Source organism: Trichomycterus rosablanca, chromosome 4, assembly GCF_030014385.1.
Source record: "Trichomycterus rosablanca isolate fTriRos1 chromosome 4, fTriRos1.hap1, whole genome shotgun sequence".
Classification (NCBI taxonomy): domain Eukaryota; kingdom Metazoa; phylum Chordata; class Actinopteri; order Siluriformes; family Trichomycteridae; genus Trichomycterus; species Trichomycterus rosablanca.
The window spans coordinates 42,895,056-42,915,062 of NC_085991.1; the positions used below are offsets into that span (position 1 = coordinate 42,895,056).

Here is a 20,007-nt window from a genome sequence, read left to right on the forward strand (position 1 = left end):
TTTTTTTTTTTTTTTAGAATCCTGATGCTGTGACTGTCAAATATTTTTTTTTTTATTGGGTGTTTATAGGAAAGGGGGTGGAGCTGGTGACTGTCCATCCACGAACTATGTTCATACCACAAGAGGGCTGGACCTTCCTTTCTGCAGGTGAGACTCTCAGAATAGCACTGCCAGCTTATGTTAGCTTGTGATCTGGCTCTTTGTACCATTAATACTTAACTTGCGTCAGCTTACGCCTGGTTCACACTACTCGATTTTTGTCCTAATTTTAACTTGCCGACAGGTCATTGCTAGATGAGCCTAAAAATCAGCTCTCGATTGCTATGCGTGAACTGTTCAACGACTTGATCCGAGCGGCTCACTGATCGCTTGCAGACTCAAGAAAAATATCTAGCATGCTAAATATCTGGACCTGTCAGCGACTCCAAATCCTGTAAATTGAAAAGTGTTGCGATCAGTTTGTGATTGGCAGTGAGTGCGGTGTCAAACTACAGCCAATGAGAACACAAGATACAGAGTGAGGGGAAACCCAGGGGAGGAGTTGTAAGTGTGCGGCAGGGGCATAATATGATTTCTATCAGAATACATTGGCACACACACACAAGCTTTACAGTATTTGTGACCTTATCATCCACGCCAAACCATATTACCAACGATGCATTGCAAAAAATATATTTTTTCACCTCCTCTCTGCAGAACAGAGGATCACTGCTGACCATGTAGCCTAATCCACTCCTTCACCCAGATTAATTTCTTTTTCCTCTTTGCTTTGATCACTCACTTCTGGTTGACATGCATTTTTGGACATGGTGTCATTAAACCCCTTCTTTCACTTCTTGCGTATATTTACGTGACAAAACGTAGTTTGGGAGACCAGACAGACTCGTCTGCTATTTCTCCTGATGGTAGATCATGTAGTGTGTAATCCCCTATCGCCGATCAATTGTGTAGTGTGAAAACCACAACGACTTAAAAGCCTCCCGAGTACAAGAGATCAGGTTGTGTAGTGTGAACTGTACAGCGATCTGAACACCTTCAAAGTCAAGTAGTGTGAACTTAGCATTAGCCACAAAAGCCTCTCTCATGGGGCTCATCATATATGTATTAATAGACCTATTTAAAAAAGACAAAAATGTGGGCAGAAGTACCATTTAGCGAGCCTGTATGCATCCTAACATTACTACATGACTGGTCCAAAACTGCTTTTATACTTTGGTTCTCCCTTATCACATGGCTTCCAGTATTCTGTGAAAGAGAGGCTATCATGTGCTTCCACAGAGACTTCTGTTGCGAGCCAACCAGATCTTTACAAGTTGTAGCTCACACTTCCATCCATTCAATGAGCAAGAAAACACTCATTTCAGGAATGCTCTTCCACCCACTCACAGACCACAATTAACTCTAAACCCTTTAACTTCACTCAAACCTGCACTTTTAACTGGTAATTAACCAGGTAGGGGTTAAATGTGAAAGCACCCTGAAGCTGAAATCATAGGAAGACTAAGTCCTACTTATTAGATCAATAAGGGGATTGTTATATATTATAACACCTAAATTATGGGTTAATTATAAAAGATTAAATAATGTTAATACTGGTTGGTCAGTAAAAAGGCAGTGATCAAGCTCGGTGGTTAAGATGCTGGACTAGTAATCAGAAGGTTGCCGGTTCAAGCCCCACCACTGCCAAGTTGCCACTGTTGAGCCTCTGAGCAAGGCCTTTAACCCTAAATCACTTAAAATTGTGTTCAGTCTTAATTGTAAGTCGCTATGTCTGATTGTGTGATCTGGGCTTGTTTATGCCTCAGAATAAATACAAGAAATGAATACAAAAAAATTAATACAGACAAGTGAAATCATCTAATGTCACCTTGAAAAAGTAAACTAGCAACACCCTAGCAACCAACTGGGACACCATTACAACGACCCGGAGTACCATATCACTCACACAAAAACACCCTATAAATCACCTGTAATACTGTTGCAACCACCTGGATCTAACAATCACGAAACAAGAAACTACTAATCACCCTGGAAACCATAGCAAGCATCTATCAACATCCTAAACATTATAACACTCACCTTCTACATCATGGGTTACTCTAGCAACCACCTGGGGAAGCCTAGCAGACAGAGACAAGCATAGTCTGGACAATTCTGAACCACAAATCGTTATGTCTGGAGATCTTTTCCAGTTCCTTTCTTTTTTGTTCTGCCAAGTGCCAGTCTGTGTTCTATTTTCTGACTGATAGATTATTTGCTGTTAATAATTTATACAAGCAGGTAAAGTTCTTGGTCTTTCTTGTTGTCATGATTCTGTGTTCTTCATATTGAGCTGAAGTTTCTCTCTTTTCTCTCTGTTCTTTAACTGTCCTTACAAGAGCTTTGATAAGGGTACTGATTTTCTTCTGGGAGTGTTTTTTTTTTTTGGCATATCAAAAGTTATTGATCTTTCTTCCACCAATCACCAATCTTCCACCAGCAGGAGACTTGTTGAGGTAGCTGATTTTAACCTTTGAGTAAAGCATTTAGTGCCTGTTAAAGTGACAGAGAGAAAGTAGAACAATGTAACGCTGTCATAGTGTTTTTGTTCTAATGAATGAGGACTAAGTTTATATAACTAACAGAGAAGCAGACCGGCAGGTAAAGTAGATCCGTGTGTAGTGACGCTGCTGTTCCAGGCACCGTGAGAACAGACTGTTCTGACCCAGCTAACTACAGCTGCTCTGCCGCCCGCCTTAAAACTGTGTTTTTCAAAGATTGAGACAGAGAAAGCAAGAAATAAATGGAGCAGAGACAGAGCAGAGCACGAGAAAAGAGACAAAGCAATCACTTAAATAGGTCTGGTCTTTTTCATGTCATTGGAGAAACATGTCAAGGTCTCCCGCCCAGTGTCCTCTCTAATCAGTCTGCGTTCGTTTGGTCTGGGTTTATTTACCACGGCTGTCTGTAAGCCGTGCCTTTGTGTGTATGTCATCGGGACACCTAGCAAGAGTTCCTGCCTCTTGTGACCTTGTTGCAGTCTCTCACCCTCTCTCTCTCTGTGTCGTTTTCTGTGTTAATCAGACGTGGCAAGGCAACACAGAAAGCATTAGTCTTTGTTTCTTTCTTCTCTGCTGGCAGAGAGATAACACATCCTTTGATCAGTGCTGTTTTTAAGGGAAGGATTTAGACAGATCTGCCAACATGCTAATTGAATTCGAATTCTCACCAGATGATACTGTGGGTGGTGCAGCGGCCTGATGTGCTTGTCAAACCAAGTCAAATTTATTTGCATAGCACTTTTTACAACAGACTTCGTCTCGAAGCATTTTCACAGCATCCAGGACCGACAGACCAAAATCCCCTGTTGAGCAAGCCAATAGCAAGGAAAAACTACCTTAAAATTACAGGAAGAAACCTTGAGAGGAACCAGACTCAGCAGGGAACACCATCCCCCTTGGGTGGCCTGGAGAATAATTTAAATGAATTAAACGAGGGATCTTCAAAAAGTTTCCACACTTTTATATTTTGGTTGGAAATGGTGAGGGTGGGAGGAGTAGTAATTGGTCGTGTCTGAGAGACTGAGAGCGAGCTTATAGTCCGGATTTAGCTCCATCTGATTTCCACCTTTTTGGACGCTCAAAGCAGCTTTAAGAGGAAGAAAATTTTCATGTGTGATGATGTGAAAGCAGCGGTGCATCAGTGGCTACACGCTCAACCAAAAACATTGTTTGCCGATGGCACTAAAAAGTTGGTACGACGCTGGGGCAATGCATTGGAAGGTGGCTATGTAGAAAAATTAATTTAAACTAAAAGGTATAATTAGCAAAAACAATAAACAAGCAATTGAAGTTCTTCATTGTTTAGTCCAGGCAGGTTTCCATCACATCTAGCAGGAGCTGCGTTGTTGATAAAGCAGTCTTCAACCTTATAATGTCAGTTTTGCAAAGAGTGGAACGAGTCCACCATCCAGCTCTTGAGTTTGGATCTCAGCTGTGCTATTGACCAGGTCAGGAATCTAGCAGGCACAATTGGCTGTGCTGGAGGGTGGGAGGTCAAAGGGGGGTTCCTCATTGCTGCAGTAATTGTGGTCTCTGCTGGCTGGTTGAAGGTGCCTGCACCAAAGAAGGTTGGGGGGGGGGCATAGTGGCTCACAAAACATAATAGCACATCTCTCCATACGGGGCGGCACGGTAGCTAATTGGGTAGCACTGTCGCCTGTACGGCAAGAAGGTCCTGGGTTCGCTTCCCAGGTGTGGCGGTCCGGGTCCTTTCTGTGTGGAGTTTGCATGTTCTCCCCGTGTCTGCGTGGGTTTCCTCCGGGTGCTCCGGTTTCCTCCCACAGTCCAAAGACATGCAAGTGAGGTGAATTGGAGATACAAAATTGTCCAGGACTGTGTTCAATATAAACTTGTGAACTGATGAATCTTGTGTAATGAGTAACTACCGTTCCTGTCATGAATGTAACCAAAGTGTAAAATATGCCGTTAAAATCCTAATAAACAAACAAACATTATTCAGGCCAGTCTGTGATAAAGTCTGTAGTGAGTTCTAGACATTTTTGGTGCAAACATGCCAGGTTCCTGTCATATCTAGCAGGAGCTGCATTGTTGGCACAGCAGTTTTCAACCTCAGGTGGGTAACAATGTCAGTTTTGCAGAGAGTAGAACAAGTCCACCATTGCTGCAATCTCTAGCTCTTGAGTTTGGATTTTAGCTGTGCTATTGACCTGAACAGGAATCCAACAGGCACAACTGGCTGTGCTGGAGGGTGGAAAGTCGATAGGGTTCCTCACTCCTGTAGTAATTGTGGTCTCTGCTGGCTGGTTGAAGGCATCTGCACGAAAAGGGGGTGGGGGGGGCGTAGTGGCTCACGAAACATAATAGCACGTCTCTCCCTATGCAACATGGATCTCTGTAAGACTTTGAAAAGAAGTAGCCGTCATCTGCATGTGTGGCTCTTCTCAGTCAGGGTGGGTGTGCACAGCAGCACAGGAAGTTAGATTCAGGGAATTCGAATTGTCTAGATTGGGAAAAGAATGAAAAAAAGTCACTAGCATTAGCTGTTAGCATCTATTGGCATGTATCTTTTGTAACAGGTGCTTCTTCAGCATTTTTCAGATCTCCTGGAAGAGATTTTTTATGGGGTTAATAACAGTTTTAATAACCATGCATACAGATGGACAAAAATATTGGGACACACCTTCTAATTTTGGAATTCATATGTTTCAACCACAACAAGTGCTAACAGGTGTAATAAAGCAAGTATATAGAGGAAATCATATGCTAACAACTTTGCAGCAATGATTTGGGGGAAGCTTGTTTCTGTTCTAGCATGGTCCTGTGTCCCTGTGCACAAAGTAAGGTCAATAAAAACATGAAGAAAAGCTTAGTTTAAAGAAACTCCAGAGCCCTGACCTTAACTCTACTGAACTGTTTTGAAATAAACTGAAACTTCAAGTCTTTCTTGCTCAGCATCAGTACCCAGCCAGACAAATGCTCTTTTGACTAAAAGGGCACAAATTCCCCAGACATACTTTAAAGTCTTGTGAGAAGCCTCCTCAGAAGAGTTGCTGTTGTTCTAGCTGAAGCGATCACATAGAGGTCACTATTATAATACCATTTGTTTTTCAAATGGAATGTTCACAGTCAGGTGTCCAAAATTAGAATTTTAACGTCATGTTTTACACTCTTTGGTTACATTAATAACGGGACAGGTAGTTACTCATTACACAAGATTCATCATTTACATTTACATTTTTAAGTTCAAGTTCATTTTATTTATATAGCACTTTTGCAAACAAAGATGTACAAATTCACATATACACACATACATATACACACATACATACCCACCGATCTCGGCTGTTATCATACGCCATAGCATAAAAATAAGTTTTTAGTTTAGATTTAAAACAGGTCAGCATTTCAGCATTTAGCAGACGCCTTTATCCAAAGTGACTTACATTACAGTTACAGTGTACTGTCTGAGCAATTGAGGGTTAAGGACCTTTCTCAAGGGCCCAACAGCAGCAACCTGGCAGTGGTGGGGCTTGAACCAGCAACCCTCTGATCACTGGTCCAGTACCTTAACCACTAGGCTACAGCTGTTCAAGTTTTTAATGTTGAACACAGTCATGGACAATTTAGTATCTCAAATTCAACTCACTTGCATGTCTTTGGACTGTGGGAGGAAACCAGAGCTCCCAGAGGAAACCCACGCAGACTTGGGGAGAACATGCAAACCCCACACAGAAAGGATATAAATGGAACATAAACAATGGAAGCAGTTGAAGTTGGGAGCAAGTTGAGAACTTGACATGTGACTGTGAACACCTTTATTCTGATGACCCAAGTTGGTGTAAAGAACTTCTTGGTCATACAAGCAGCTTGATTAGTACAGTGTTGAGAAAGTGGGAGTGTAGTCTTTCAACAGATTGAATAGACATTTACACTTAAAAAAAACAGCACAGAAACTAATGGGATTGCATTTTGACAGATGTGAGGTATGAACCTCACAGCTGGTGTGGATTAAAATGCTAATTAAATTGGAACTAAAAATCTGTTTTTGTAAGGCGCTCATGAGAAAAAAACACCTCCCGTTTAGTTAATTAGCAATGAATCATGGGCTTTTTTTAATGCTGTGAGCTTTTTTGCTGAACTTACTGTCCTTTAAATTCTAGGAATTCTAGGAACTGTTCCGACCACCCTGTTATGACTGCTCATTTAGTAATATAATGACAGCATTTATTCAATCATCTTGTTTAGCATGTTTGAAATTTTCATTATAGTGTACAACCCTAAATCTGAATCCACAAGTTGGGACAGTGTGGAAAATGCTAATAAAAATGCAGTGTCTTACACTTACTGACTTTTATTTTTAAAATGATTTATTATTAGATATTTTATGTTAAGTCTGCTCAACTGGTTAGCACTTAAGCCTCACAGCAAGAAGCTCCTGGGTTCGATTCCCAGGTGGAGCGGTCCTGTCCTTTCTCACACAGTCCAAAGACATGCAAGTGAGGTGAATTGGAGATACAAAATTGTCCATAACTGTGTTATTCATCTCATTTTTAATATAGAACTATTCCTGCATTTCAGGACTGCAACACATTCTAAAAAAGCTGAGACAGTAAAGCATTTACCACTTTGCAATGCTGTTCTTCTCGCAACCCTTAAAAGACTTTTTGGCACCAAGGATACAAAACAATAATGCATTTTAGATGTTATTTTTTCCGTTTTTCCTTTAAACACATCTACAGGTGTGCAACGGTAAGGGGTTTTCTACTGCACGTGTGTCGGAGGGGGCGTGTGTCAGTCTCGCTCTCCTCAATCAGAAGTGGAAGTCAGCATCAGTACAGAGGAAGTGCAATTTTATCGGGTAATTGGATACGACTAGATTGAGAGGAAAATTGGGGAAAAATGCAAAAATAAATAATGTCTAGTGAGCGGCAATTCAATTTTCATAAACAGCATTACTTATTCTTTTCATATTTATGGGCAGTGGTAGCTGGTTGCTGGTTCAAGCCCCACCATTGCCAAATGTAAGACACGTTGGATAAAGACATTGGCTAGAAGGCACAAATGTAAAAATGCTGGTGACACCGGTCAGAGGACATGGTCAGACTGGTTTAAGCTGACAGGAAGAGTACTGTAAGAATTACAGCATGGACCCAGTCATTTCAATACTCACGTTTACCACAAAGCAGAAAAGCATCATATTAGAAACTAACTATAAAGACATTTGAGTTCATTCGGTCTGTTCCAAGACACCATTAATTTATACTCATGTATCTTTAAAACCCTCCTTTGTTATAAATCAATACAAAACTGTCCAGAATTAAGGGCATTTTAGAATAGGGTGTCATACACCAGGGGTTTTTGCTATCGTTTCTCAGTGAATCCAGTCGTTCTCTGGTTTTAAAATAGTTTGTGGTGAAACCTTATCAAGTGTATCGTGTTTCCTGTACGTGTGCACATTGTGGCTTGAATGAGACTAGAGAGAAATGTGATAACTGCCTGTGTAAGCTTACAGATACTCAAGTCTGACCTGTGTTGCTCTGACTGATAAGGAACAGAGCAATTTCATCTCGGTGGGTAGCACTGTCGCTTTCTGTGTGGAGTTTGCATGTTCTCCTCATGTCTGTGTGGGTTTCCCCCGTGAGCTCCAGTTACCTCCCACAGTCCAAAAACATGCAAGTGAGGTGAATTAGAGATACAAAATTGTCCATGAATTTGTTTGACATCAAAATCTTGAACTGATGAACCTTGTGTAACCAGTAACTACCATTCCTGTCATGAATGTAACCAAAGTGTAAAACATGACATTGAAATTCTAATAAAAGTCTTTTATCATTACAGTGTACAACCTCAGATCCAAAAAAAGTTGGGACAGTGTAGAAATGCAGATAAAAAAATGCAGTTTCTTACATGTACTGACTTGATAATAATGAAATGATTCATTATTAGCTATTACATGTTGTGTCTGGTCAACTTAATTCATTTGTTAATGTAAATCCATTCCTACATGGAGCTAAACATTTATACACAATAATTGTGCTTACCTTTAAAGCCCTTCATGGCCTCGCCCCTTCCTACCTCAGCGAAGTCCTTCACCCCTACTGTCGCCTGGCACAGGCCTTCTAGCGGTTCCCTGTTTTAGACTTGTGTCTGGTGGAGGCAGGTCTTTTAGTTTCTCACCCCCACAAACTTTGAAACTCTCTTCCACACTCGCTTCGTGTTCCTCCACCTCCTTCTCCAAAGGTCAACTAAAAACTTTCCTTTTTATTTCACTTTATTCTTCCTTCTCTGTTTATTCTTGTAGTGTTATTTACTATTTACATTTATTTAATATTTACATTGTAAAGTTTTCTTGGGTATGTGAAAGTCGCTATATAAATTGAACTTATTATTATTATTACATTTTATGTTTTCAGCATTTAGCAGATGCTTTTTTTCTATTTTATTTATGCATTTTATTTATTATTTTCTTCCAATTTAGTGTAATCAATTTGTCTTCTGCTGCTGGGGGATCCCTGATTGCAGTCAAGATGGATATATTGCTGCACACGCCTCCTCCGACCCATGTGCAGCCATTAGCAGAACCCTTTTTCACCTATGCACTTTGCACAGGCGCCTCTCTATCTGCCAATCAGGGACCTTACACAGCATTTGAAGACCCCACCCACATAGTCCGGTCATCCCACCCACATAGTCCGGTCATCCCGCCCTAGCAGAAACGTGTCTGCTGCAGGCACTGCCAATTATGTCTGCTAGATGGCGCCCAGCTGACCGGAGGCCACGCCAACTGCGTGAGTTTCTAACTGCAGAGTTCAGAATCTCAGCGCTTGTGTGCAGCACCTGTGACGGGAATTATTGTTATTATTTTTGCTCTCCGGGACTCCTGACCACTATTGTCTGAATTGGCAACAATGGTGCAAATGCTTTGCTATACTGCTGCTTAAGCACTAAATTAGCATGATACCCTGATACTCTAACTACTACTTTCTGTAACAATTTTGATAGGCAGGAAGCATAACTCCCAGCTCAGGTGTGTTTTAGCTTTTCTTGGACTGTTTATGCCACAGGCAGTTAATGAATAAACAGAAGCGGTTCTACTAATAACAGACATTAATCACAGCATTTAGCTTGGAGTGTTCTAGCAAATATAGCAGCTCACCAATGTATCACCGTAACACACACAAGAAGAGCGAAAAAGAAACAGTCCTGCTGGAATATAAAAAGGCCTACCCTGAGGCCGCTCAGATGGCGCAGCAGTAAAAACACAAGGTGGAACCAAAGCTAGGATCTCGAATACATCGGATCAAGTCTCAGCTCTGCCTGCCGGCTGGGCTGAGCAGCCACATGAACAACGATTGGCCTGTTGTTCAGATAGAGGTGGGATTAAGCCGGATATGGGGTCTCTCTTATAACTAATGCAATTATGACCTCTGCTGGCTTATTGATGGCGTCTGCACAGAGAGGGGAAAAGAGTGCTGTCAAGGTGTCCTCCAGGCCACCCAAGAAGGATGGGTCCCTGCTGAGTCTGGTTCCTCTCAAAGTTTCTTCCTGTAATTTTAAGGGAGTTTTTCCTTGCCACTGTCGCCCTCGGCTTGCTCAATAGGGGTTTTTGGTATGTTGGTCCTGGATTCTGTAAAGTTGCTTTGAGACAATGTCCATTGTAAAAAGCGCTATATAAATAAATTTGACTTGACGAGGGTGTGTCTCTCCGTACACAGTGCTGATCTGCATTGCACTCGTCAAAGTGTATGTGACAAGATGCATACGGCATGCTGCTCATGTGTCGGAGGGGGACGTGGGTCAGCTTTGTTCTCCTCAATCAGAGCGGCGATCGGCACTGGTGGAGAGGAAGCATGACGCAGTCGAGCAATTGGACGCGCTAAAAGGGAGAAAAGGGGAGAAAATGCATAAACAAAATTTTTAAAAAGGTCTACCCTTATTTGTAGCTTCAAAGATAAAGCGCGTGTATTTTATTGAATCGACTGAGCTGTGGGTGTGGCTGGAAAACCTGAACTCCATCATTACGAGGGGTGTCCACATAATTTGGTCATATGTGTATGTTTTCAGGTTGTCTGTCTTCACCGACTCACTCAGTCACAAAGGCTGAAGGTGTCACTCACCACACAGCTTCATAACCAAACCACAAGGACGGCTTACACACCACATCATCACATGATTAGAAAACAGAGCATCAGAAATGAATATTTTCCCAAATAAAATAAATAAAGTGTAAAATGCTGAAGTGTGTGTGTGTGTGTGTGTGTGATGGTGATGGGGAGAGTAAATCAGCATTGTTTCCTGCTGCAGTACACACAGTCTCTCTGTGGTGCAGTGTGCACTCATCCCTTCACTTTTACAGTATGTGGCAGAGAGGCTGCTGGGAGGATTACTGTTCCTGCTGACAGAGATGCTCACACACACACACACACACACACACACACTGAAAGTGAGAAAGAAAGACTGAGGCTTGTAATACTACCTTTACAGGGCTTTTTTATTACTTGGGACAGCATAGTTGCACAGCAGGGACGCACAGGTGGCGCACAGCATCAAAGCCTGGGGCATGAGTTCCAACCTTTACATTCACTCGATGTCTAACAGGACTTTGGTTTCTTCCTCCCTTGGTCATTTTTTTTCCAGGTACTCTAGGTTGTTTTTGTACTTTTCAAAAACATGCAGAAGGTGACTTGGCTAAATTGCTCCCAAGTGTGAGTCGGTGATGAATAATGCCCTTGAATAATTAGCCTTAGTTCCAGGTGTTTGCTGTCATGCGTCCAGTATTTCTGTAGCCCACTGCTGCTGAGATCTGGGGTATGAATCTGAGTGGTGCTATCAGCCGATCTGGCTTGTACACAGTCATAATTGGCTGTGTCCAAGGGGAGTGGCTGAACAGCCTTGGGACCAGCACTCTGCCAAGCCCAGATAAAATAAGTGTCCCTAAATACAGTGGTACCTTATAACTTAACGTCAGTTGTTTCTGGGAGTGGTGTTGAGTTTAAAAGGCGTTGAGTTTCAGGGTATTTTTTCCCATAAGGATGTATGGAAAACCTGTCAATGCGTTCCATGGTCCCAACACAAATATAATATAAAAAAAACACTGAAATACAATTGAAAACAGTTAAAAATCAATGAAAAATACAATAAAACCTTCTCTTTACATTTACTTCTTTATTGTTTTCTTATGCTTCTTAATCGTGGCGATGCTTTATCTTGGAATACCATATTGCATTCAGTACCAGCGCATTCACATGAGGAGCGGCAAAATCTCTGTGTCGTTATTTCCTGTGGAGAGTGTCGTTGCACAAACAACGAGCGAGGAATTTCATTAGTGGAGAGAAGTTATGGGCAGTGATAATTAAGAGACGTTTAGTATTTCTGTCGTTCTTTTAACACATTGAGTCACGTTAAGCTTTCTTTTTAACCATAAGAGTTTTAGACTCTCTCAAAAAAAGCTGATTCTCACAATTTCTAAGAACCCCGAGTGAAACAGGAGAAGAATCCACATAAACACAGGTACATGTGGAGCTTTCAGAGTGGATTTGACGGTTATTCCACACAAATGCAGATTCGTCTCATACTCACACTTTGATGACGTCTTACTGCACCGCTCAAGTCAAGGGCTGAAGCCAAGGCTGTTCACTGTTAATTTGAAATTCAATAAATGTAAAAAAAAAAAAAAAGCTGAACATGTTGAGTTTAAGGTAAATGTCAAGTTTAAGGGTACAAATTTCTTGACAAAGGGCATCGAGTTTAAAAGATTTTGAGTTTAGGGGAGTTTATACAGAAGCAGACAAACAATATTTAAAAAATTATCGGCCGCTCAGGTGGTGCAGCCGTAAAAACACACGCTGGAACCAGAGCTTGGTTCTCGAATACATCGTATCGAATGTCAGCTCTGCCTTGCCGGCTGAGGCTGAGCGGCCACATGAACAACGATTGGCCTGTTGTCCATATGGGCGGGACTAAGCCGGATAGGGTCTCTCTCATGACTAATGCAATTGTGACCTCTGCTGGCTGATTGATGGCGCCTGCACAGAGATGAGAAAAGAGTGCTCTCAGGGTGTGTCCTCTCCGTACACAACGCTGAGCTGCACTGCACTCGTCAAAGTGCAGGTGATAAGATGCATACGGCATGCTGCCCACGTGTCGGAGGGGGCGTGGGTTAGCTTCGTTCTCCTCAATCAGAGCAGGGATCGGCATTGGTGGAGAGGAAGCATGATGCAATGTGGCAACTGGACGCGCGCTAAAAAAAGGGAGAAAAATATTTTTAAAAAATCATATTTTTGTCAACATGGAAAATGAGTACAAATGAGCACTCAAATATATGTTTTCTTTTCCCCCCACAATATTAAAATTCTCATGTATTACTCTCATCATAATGACATTTAGTCCCCTGGAAGAACTAAATGCATGTGCGCACACACAAAGCTCCAAGCATAATTAAATTTCTTGCTCTCTAATAATATTTAGCCTTTCTCACTACATGACGCTCTACCTCACAACCTCACACTTCCCCCCTCAGCTCTTCCTTTAACACAATAATGTAGGTGCTGATGGAGTATATGTTACATCTGGTAAAAAGGATTTTGTCTGTGTGTGTCTCTCTGTGTGTGTGTGTGTGTGTGTGCAGATTTCTGTCAGGTGGAGTTGCGTCTCTTGGCTCATTTGTCGTCTGATCCTGAGCTCACGAGAGTCTTTCAGAATCCTGAAGCAGACGTCTTTACCATGTTGGCCTCTCAGTGGTAGGTGTCCTCTCACAAACCTGCACTCACTGTTGCTTCATTTCTATATTTTTAAGGGGACCAAGAATAGAATTAAATGCCTTTATTTGTCATGTACACTGATCAGCCATAACATTAAAACCACCTCCTTGTTTCTACACTTACTGTCCATTTTATCAGCTCCACTTATCATATAGAAGCACGTTGTAGTTCTACAATCACTGACCATAGTCCATTTGTTTCTCTACATGCTTTTTAAACCTCCTTTTACCCTGTTCTTCAATGGTCAGGACCCCCACAGGACCACTACAGAGCAGGTATTATTTAGGTGGTGGATGATTCTCAGCACTGCAGTGACACTGACATGGTGGTGGTGTGTTAGTGTGTGTTGTGCTGGTATGAGTGGATCAGACACAGAAATGCTGCTGGAGTTTTTAAACACCTCACTGTCACTGCTGGACTGAGAATAGTCCACCAACCAAAAATAACCAGCCAACAGCGCCCCTGTCCTGTGACCACTGATGAAGGTCTAGAAGATGACCAACTCAAACAGCAGCAATAGATGTGCGATCGTCTCTGACTTTACATCTACAAGGTGGACCAACTAGGTAGTAGTGTCTAATAGAGTGGACAGTGAGTGGACACAGTATTTAAAAAGTCCAGCAGCGCTGCTGTGTCTGATCCAGTCATACCAGCACAACACACACTAACACACCACCACCATGTCATTGTCACTGCAGTGTTGAGAATGATTCACCACCCAAATAATACCTGCTCTGTGGTGGTCCTGTGGGGGTCCTGACCATTGAAGAACAGAGTTAAAGGAGGTTAAAAAAGTATGTAGAGAAACTACAGTCAGTAATTGTAGAACTACAAAGTGCTCCTATATGGTAAGTGGAGCTAATAAAATGGGCAGTGAGTGTAGAAACAAGGAGGTGGTTTTAATGTTATGGCTGATCAGTGTATACAGATACAGATGGAATTTCTTTCTTTGTATATACCAGCGTGTTTGAAAGCTGGGGTCAGAGCACAGGGTCAGTCATTGTACGACGCCCCTGGAGCTGAGAGGAATAAGGGCCTTGATCAGCAGGAATTTTGAACTATTTGGAATTACTTTATAGTAAGAACAATGCACCGACAAACCAAGTGAACCCAATGCTGGTGGTTTGACGGTGTCTGGATGCCTGAGGAGAAAAAAAAAAAATCTACTGGCATGCATGCCTGATACCAAGGCCAGTGAGTGCTGACTATATTTAAAACCCCATTTATGCTGCTTCATCTAATCCACTAATACCAGTACAACACTGCAGGCCTGACAGTAGAGTGATCCATCATCCAAATAACATCTACTTGTTCAAATGGGCTACAGACAGTATTTGTTTACCCACAAAGTGCATCTATACAGTTGGTGTAGCTCAATGTACATACAAGTGGTCAATATGTGCGTCTACTCATTCACTGCATGTGTTTTCTGGACATGCTTTGTACATCCATTTCTCAGCATCCCTCCACACTTTGTGGGTGCTGTTGCTATGACGACCTGCTGGAGGCGTCACAAGTGTTGTGGTTTGCCTTGACATGTTTGTCACTTGTCCCATACACATCTGCCTCTCCGCATGTGCGATGACGAGTGAGAAAAACAAAGAAATGAAAAACTATCTGACTTATTGTGTGTCAGAGGAGGTGTGTAATCACTTCCTGCTACTGCGTAAATTAGCATGATACATTCATTGAGACCCAAATACAGCCTCTAACTGGATGTATCCAGCTAGGCCTAAACTGTATTTCAAATACAAAATAATTTGTTTGTATTTAAATGTATTGTACATCCAAGTTAACATAATGTTTTGATTGTTTTTTGGGGTTTTTTCAAGCATTGTGTTACAATATTTTTTTTTTTGGGGGGGGGGGGGGGCAATATTTTCTAGTCAGATCTAATTACCCACATAAATCACTTCTCACTGCTGCACATGAATCTCTTCGTGGCTGTTTGCTAGCTGCCTTATTGTGGTTTGATTTATTGTTATTACTTTATTTATTTATTGCAATTTTCCCCCAATTTTCTCCCTAATCTAGTCGTATCTAATTACTCTGATTGCATTACGCTTCCACTACCCTCCACTGCTGACTGAGGAGCGCTGCAACTTGCACACGCCCCCTCCGTCCGACACACGTGCAGTACCGACTGCATCTTTTCACCCGCACGAGGCGAGTTCATATGTGGATCAGATTTGTGTACGGAGAGCCACACCCAGTCCACATTATTTCTCGACTCTGGGCAGGCGCCATCAATCAACCAGCAGAGGTCGTAATTGCATCAGTTATGAGGAACCCTGGTCCGGCTTTCCCACCCTGTGTGAACAACCAGCCAATCATTGCTCATATAGCCGCCCAGCCGGCTGGCAGAGCTGAGATTCAAAATGATGTGTTCAATATCCCAGCTCTGGTGTGCTAGCTTGTTTTTATCTCTGCACCACCTGACTGGCTTGACTTATTATTTTGGTAAAGTAGAAACCTATACGGAGCGCATGTGGCACAGCTGTAATTTACTCTTACCCACTACTTGTACGATCTAAGGTTCAAATCCACAGCAGTGTTATGAGCTAGTCAGGCATCTGTGTACAGACATGATTGACTATATCTGAGGGGAGGCTGGCTGAGGCTCTGTGATGGATTTACATTCTGGCCAGGGTGTGTCACTGTACTGCAAACATTACTGCTCCATAACTAACTGTGCGTATCTGTGCATATGTACAGTATGTTTCTCATGTAGATGCTTGAATTCTGACATAATGCAGTTGGAAAGTTAGCCTGGCGTTGACCTCTTGCTGGTGTTGTACTAGCCCTGCACTGCACAGCATCTTTATCCTGACGCTAATGCTCACTGACACTTCAGACATGCTGTGCCCTCCAGCCAAACACAGCTGTCTAATACTGTCTTATATAACTGACCCTCTCTCTACCCTTCTCTTTAGGAAGGGTGTCGGTGAGGACAGTGTGAGTTCCGAAGACAGAGAACATGCCAAGCGCATTGTCTATTCGCTGGTCTACGGAGCGGGTAAGATCTAGCACATCCATACGCATTCCTAAAGTTAAGTGTAACATAGGGTATAGAGTGTCTCGGCTAAAAGGAGATGTGTTTTTTATCAGCACGGTACAGATCAGTTCTGTCAGCCACAGGTACTTCATCCTGTCCTAGGGCGCATTCATTCGAGAAGCGGCAAAACCGCCTTTGCGCTGGCTGGGCTGTTATTTCCTATGTAGTGTGACTTCCCTAAGAGGGGCACCCACACATTTTTGCACTTGTCGCGGAGCTCAACCTGTCGCAGACCTTTTCAAAACACCTGTAATAAGACAAACTGCTTGAGACTCAGGCCGTACAAACAATGCTTAAAAAGCTTAATGTGACTTATTGTACTAAAACAACAAGCGAGGAATTTCATAAGTGGAGAGAACTTCTGAGCAGTAATAATTAAGAGAGGTTTAGTGCTATTATGTTGTACATGTAATACATTAAACCACATTAAGCTTTTTTTAACGATAAGCGTTTTAGACTCTCTCAGAAAAGCTGATTCTTACAATTTCTCAGCACCCCGAGCTATAACACAAGTTTAAAAGTGAAACAGGAGGAAAAATCCAGATAAACACAGATACATGTGGAGTTTTCAGAGTGAATTTGACGGTTATGCACAAATGCAGATTCGTCTCATATTCACACTTTGATTACGTTTTACCACACCGCACAACCCAAGCGCTGAAATTGTCATTAAAATCACCTTTTTAATTATTTCAGAAAATAATCAACCATACTACAATACACACAAAATACCCCACATATAACATCAGATTTCCCTCTGTAATTTTTTTTATTCCTATTTATTTGTTTTCTCGTGTTCAAAAGTGCCCACAGCAGATCATTCTAGCACAGTTCTTAGTTCGGATTCCCTTTCTGATGTCATTTAGTGAATTCATGGTAAGTAGATCAAAGGCAAAAGTTAATCTTGATTTAATAACTGTAATGTTTGAAACGTTGATTAAACCTAATCAAACAATAGCACAGGGGATTTGTTATACATCACATTGCGTGTATAACAAGTATGTCAGAGGGTGAAAGCCAGCAAATTACAGTGTGAAAGCTTAAATGTGTGAATGGCACATTACAGGTACAGATAATCCAGTAATTACTTGCTCCTTTGTGTGGTGAGGAGCACTGCCAGAGACCTACAAAATTACCTCAAGCGGGCTTATGGTGTGCATGTTTCTGAACATGAGGGTGGCATGAAGCGTGACGTCCTCTAGTGGGACCTGTGTTTACAGCTCTGCACTGTGCAGCTTGGTGGGCATTCACCAGGGAATACCAGAATTGTTGGGTGTGATACAGGCATGTGAGGCCATACACACTACTGAGTCACATTATGGGTTGTCATGATTCATGCAGATTGGATCAGCCTGTGATTTTTGGTGTGATTTTGAATTCACATCATTGGGTTGACTTTAGTTTCCACTGCCTACTGTTACATCATTTGGTTCTCAATGCATTACACGGTTTAAACGGATCAGCCATAACATTAAAACCACCTCCTTTTTTCTGCACTCACCGTCCATTTTATCGGCTTCACTTACCATATAGAAGCACTTTGTAGTTCTACAATTACTGACTGTAGTCCATCTGTTTTTCTTCATGCTTTGTTAGCCCCCTTTCATGCTGTTCTTCAACGTTTAGGACCCCCACAGGACCACTACAGAGCAGGTATTATTTGAGTGGAGGATCATTCTCAGCACTGCAGTGACACTGACACGGTGGTGGTGTGTTAGTGTGTGTTGTGCTGCTATGAGTGGATCAGACACAGTAATGATGATGATGGAGTTTTTAAACACCTCACTGTCACTGCTGGACTGAGAATAGTCCACCAGCCAAAAATATCCAGCCAACGTGGGCAGCGTCATGTGACCACTGATGAAGGTCTAGAAGATGACCAACTCAAACAGCAGCAATAGATGAGCGATCATCTCTGACTTTACATCTACAAGGTGGACCAACTAGGTAGGAGTGTCTAATAGAGTGGACAGTGAGTGGACACGGTATTTAAAAACTCCAGGAGCGCTGCTGTTTCTGATCCACTCATACCAGCACAACACACACTAACACACCACCACCATGTCAGTGTCACCACACCACCTAAATAATACGTACTCGGTGGTGGTCCTGTGGGGGTCCTAACCATTAAAGAAAAGCATGAAAGGGGGCTAACAAAGTATGCAGAGAAACAGATGGACTACAGTCAGTAATTGTAGAACTACAAAGTGCTTCTATATGGTAAGTGGAGCTGATAAAATGGACAGTGAGTGTAGAAACAAGGAGGTGGTTTTAATGTTATGGCTGATCGGTGTAGATGCATGTTAGATTATGAGCCACTGACTCACAGGGACTTTCCTTTCCGTCCCCCTGGTATTCTGTTTACTCACCTGCTCTGTATTAGAGCTTTCACACCTGTTTTCATCATTTCTCACTCTGACTTTGGTGTTTTCTCAGTCTCATTTGCTCTTCCTCTCCATCCTAACTGATTTCTCAGCACTAACAGAGCATGTTAGGGGATCATGTGTCAGAGACCTCGGGGTTTAATACCTCCTCTGTATGCAAAAACAGAAACTCTGAAACTCTCATACAGAACCCGATGTGGTGACAAAGTGTGACTGCAGGCAGCCCTGGACCCCTGCCAGCTGGAAGTCATAATAAAAGCTCTGTCATGCTTTTTCTAGGATGAGCGATGTGTCAGCGTACTAGCTGTAGTAGTGGTTGTATCCATAGCAACACCAAGTGACACCGTTTTCTGACACTTTCTCACCATTTTTTCCGCTGTTTGCTTCAGTTCTGTCAACATTTACTCATTCTGTTTTATTGCTATCTGTTCCATAATGTCTATTCTGTCTGTCTTATTTGAAAATTCTAATCGCTGTTTATTTACACCACTGGGTGTGAGTCTGCACGACTGTAGGCACCATCATAAAATTAAGCAGAACAGATATGCTATATGTTTATCCTTTCTTAGCAAAATAAGTCATTTATATTTTTAGCATTTAGCAGACGCTTACAATTATGACTGAATACAGTTTGAACAAGTGAGGGTTAAAAACTTTGCTCAGGGGCCCAACAGTGGTGGTGGTAGTGAAGCTTGAACTGGCAACCTTATGATTACTAGTCCAGTATTTTTTTTCCCTTTTTTCTCCCACTTTAGCGCATCCAATTTCTGCCCGTCAATCTTCCTCTCACACAAATGCTGGTCCCTGCTCCTGATTGGGGAGGACGAGGCTGCTCCACGCCCCCTCCGACACGTGCACAGCAATCGATCATCTTATCACCTACACTTGACGAGTGCAGTGCAGTACAGCGCTGTGTACAGAGAGCCACACCCTCTACCGCACTCCGTCCCCATCTCCGTGCAGGCGCCACCAACCAGCCAGCAGAGGTCGTAATCACACCAGTCTGAGAGAGAGTCCCCATCCGGCTTAATCCCGCCCCTATCCGAACAACAGGCCAATCGTTGTTCATGTGGCTGCCCGATACGATTCGATACGATGTATTCGAGATCTCAGCTCTGGTGAACAATGTGTGTTTTTACCACTGCGCCACCTGAGCGGCCTAGTCCAGTATCTTAACCACTGAGCTACCACTGCCCCTAAGTCCTAACCTAAGATACGTTTGTACATACAGTTTTATGGTAAAGAAAATTAAACTGGACGGGTCATGACCCGCCATTGACGCACCAGGTTTGAGCCCCACATGTGCA

General features: G+C 42.4%; 1 protein-coding gene across 1 annotated transcript in view; it reads left to right on the plus strand.

The window, feature by feature from the left end:
• poln (polymerase (DNA directed) nu) overlaps positions 1 to 20,007 on the plus strand; it is a 71,794-nt gene that overhangs the window by 37,848 nt on the left and 13,939 nt on the right. Inside the window, exons 16-18 of the mRNA XM_062993352.1 lie at positions 70 to 147; positions 13,129 to 13,240; positions 16,195 to 16,277. Of these exons, the coding sequence (XP_062849422.1) occupies positions 70 to 147; positions 13,129 to 13,240; positions 16,195 to 16,277 (273 nt within the window). The remainder of the gene's footprint in view (positions 1 to 69; positions 148 to 13,128; positions 13,241 to 16,194; positions 16,278 to 20,007) is intronic.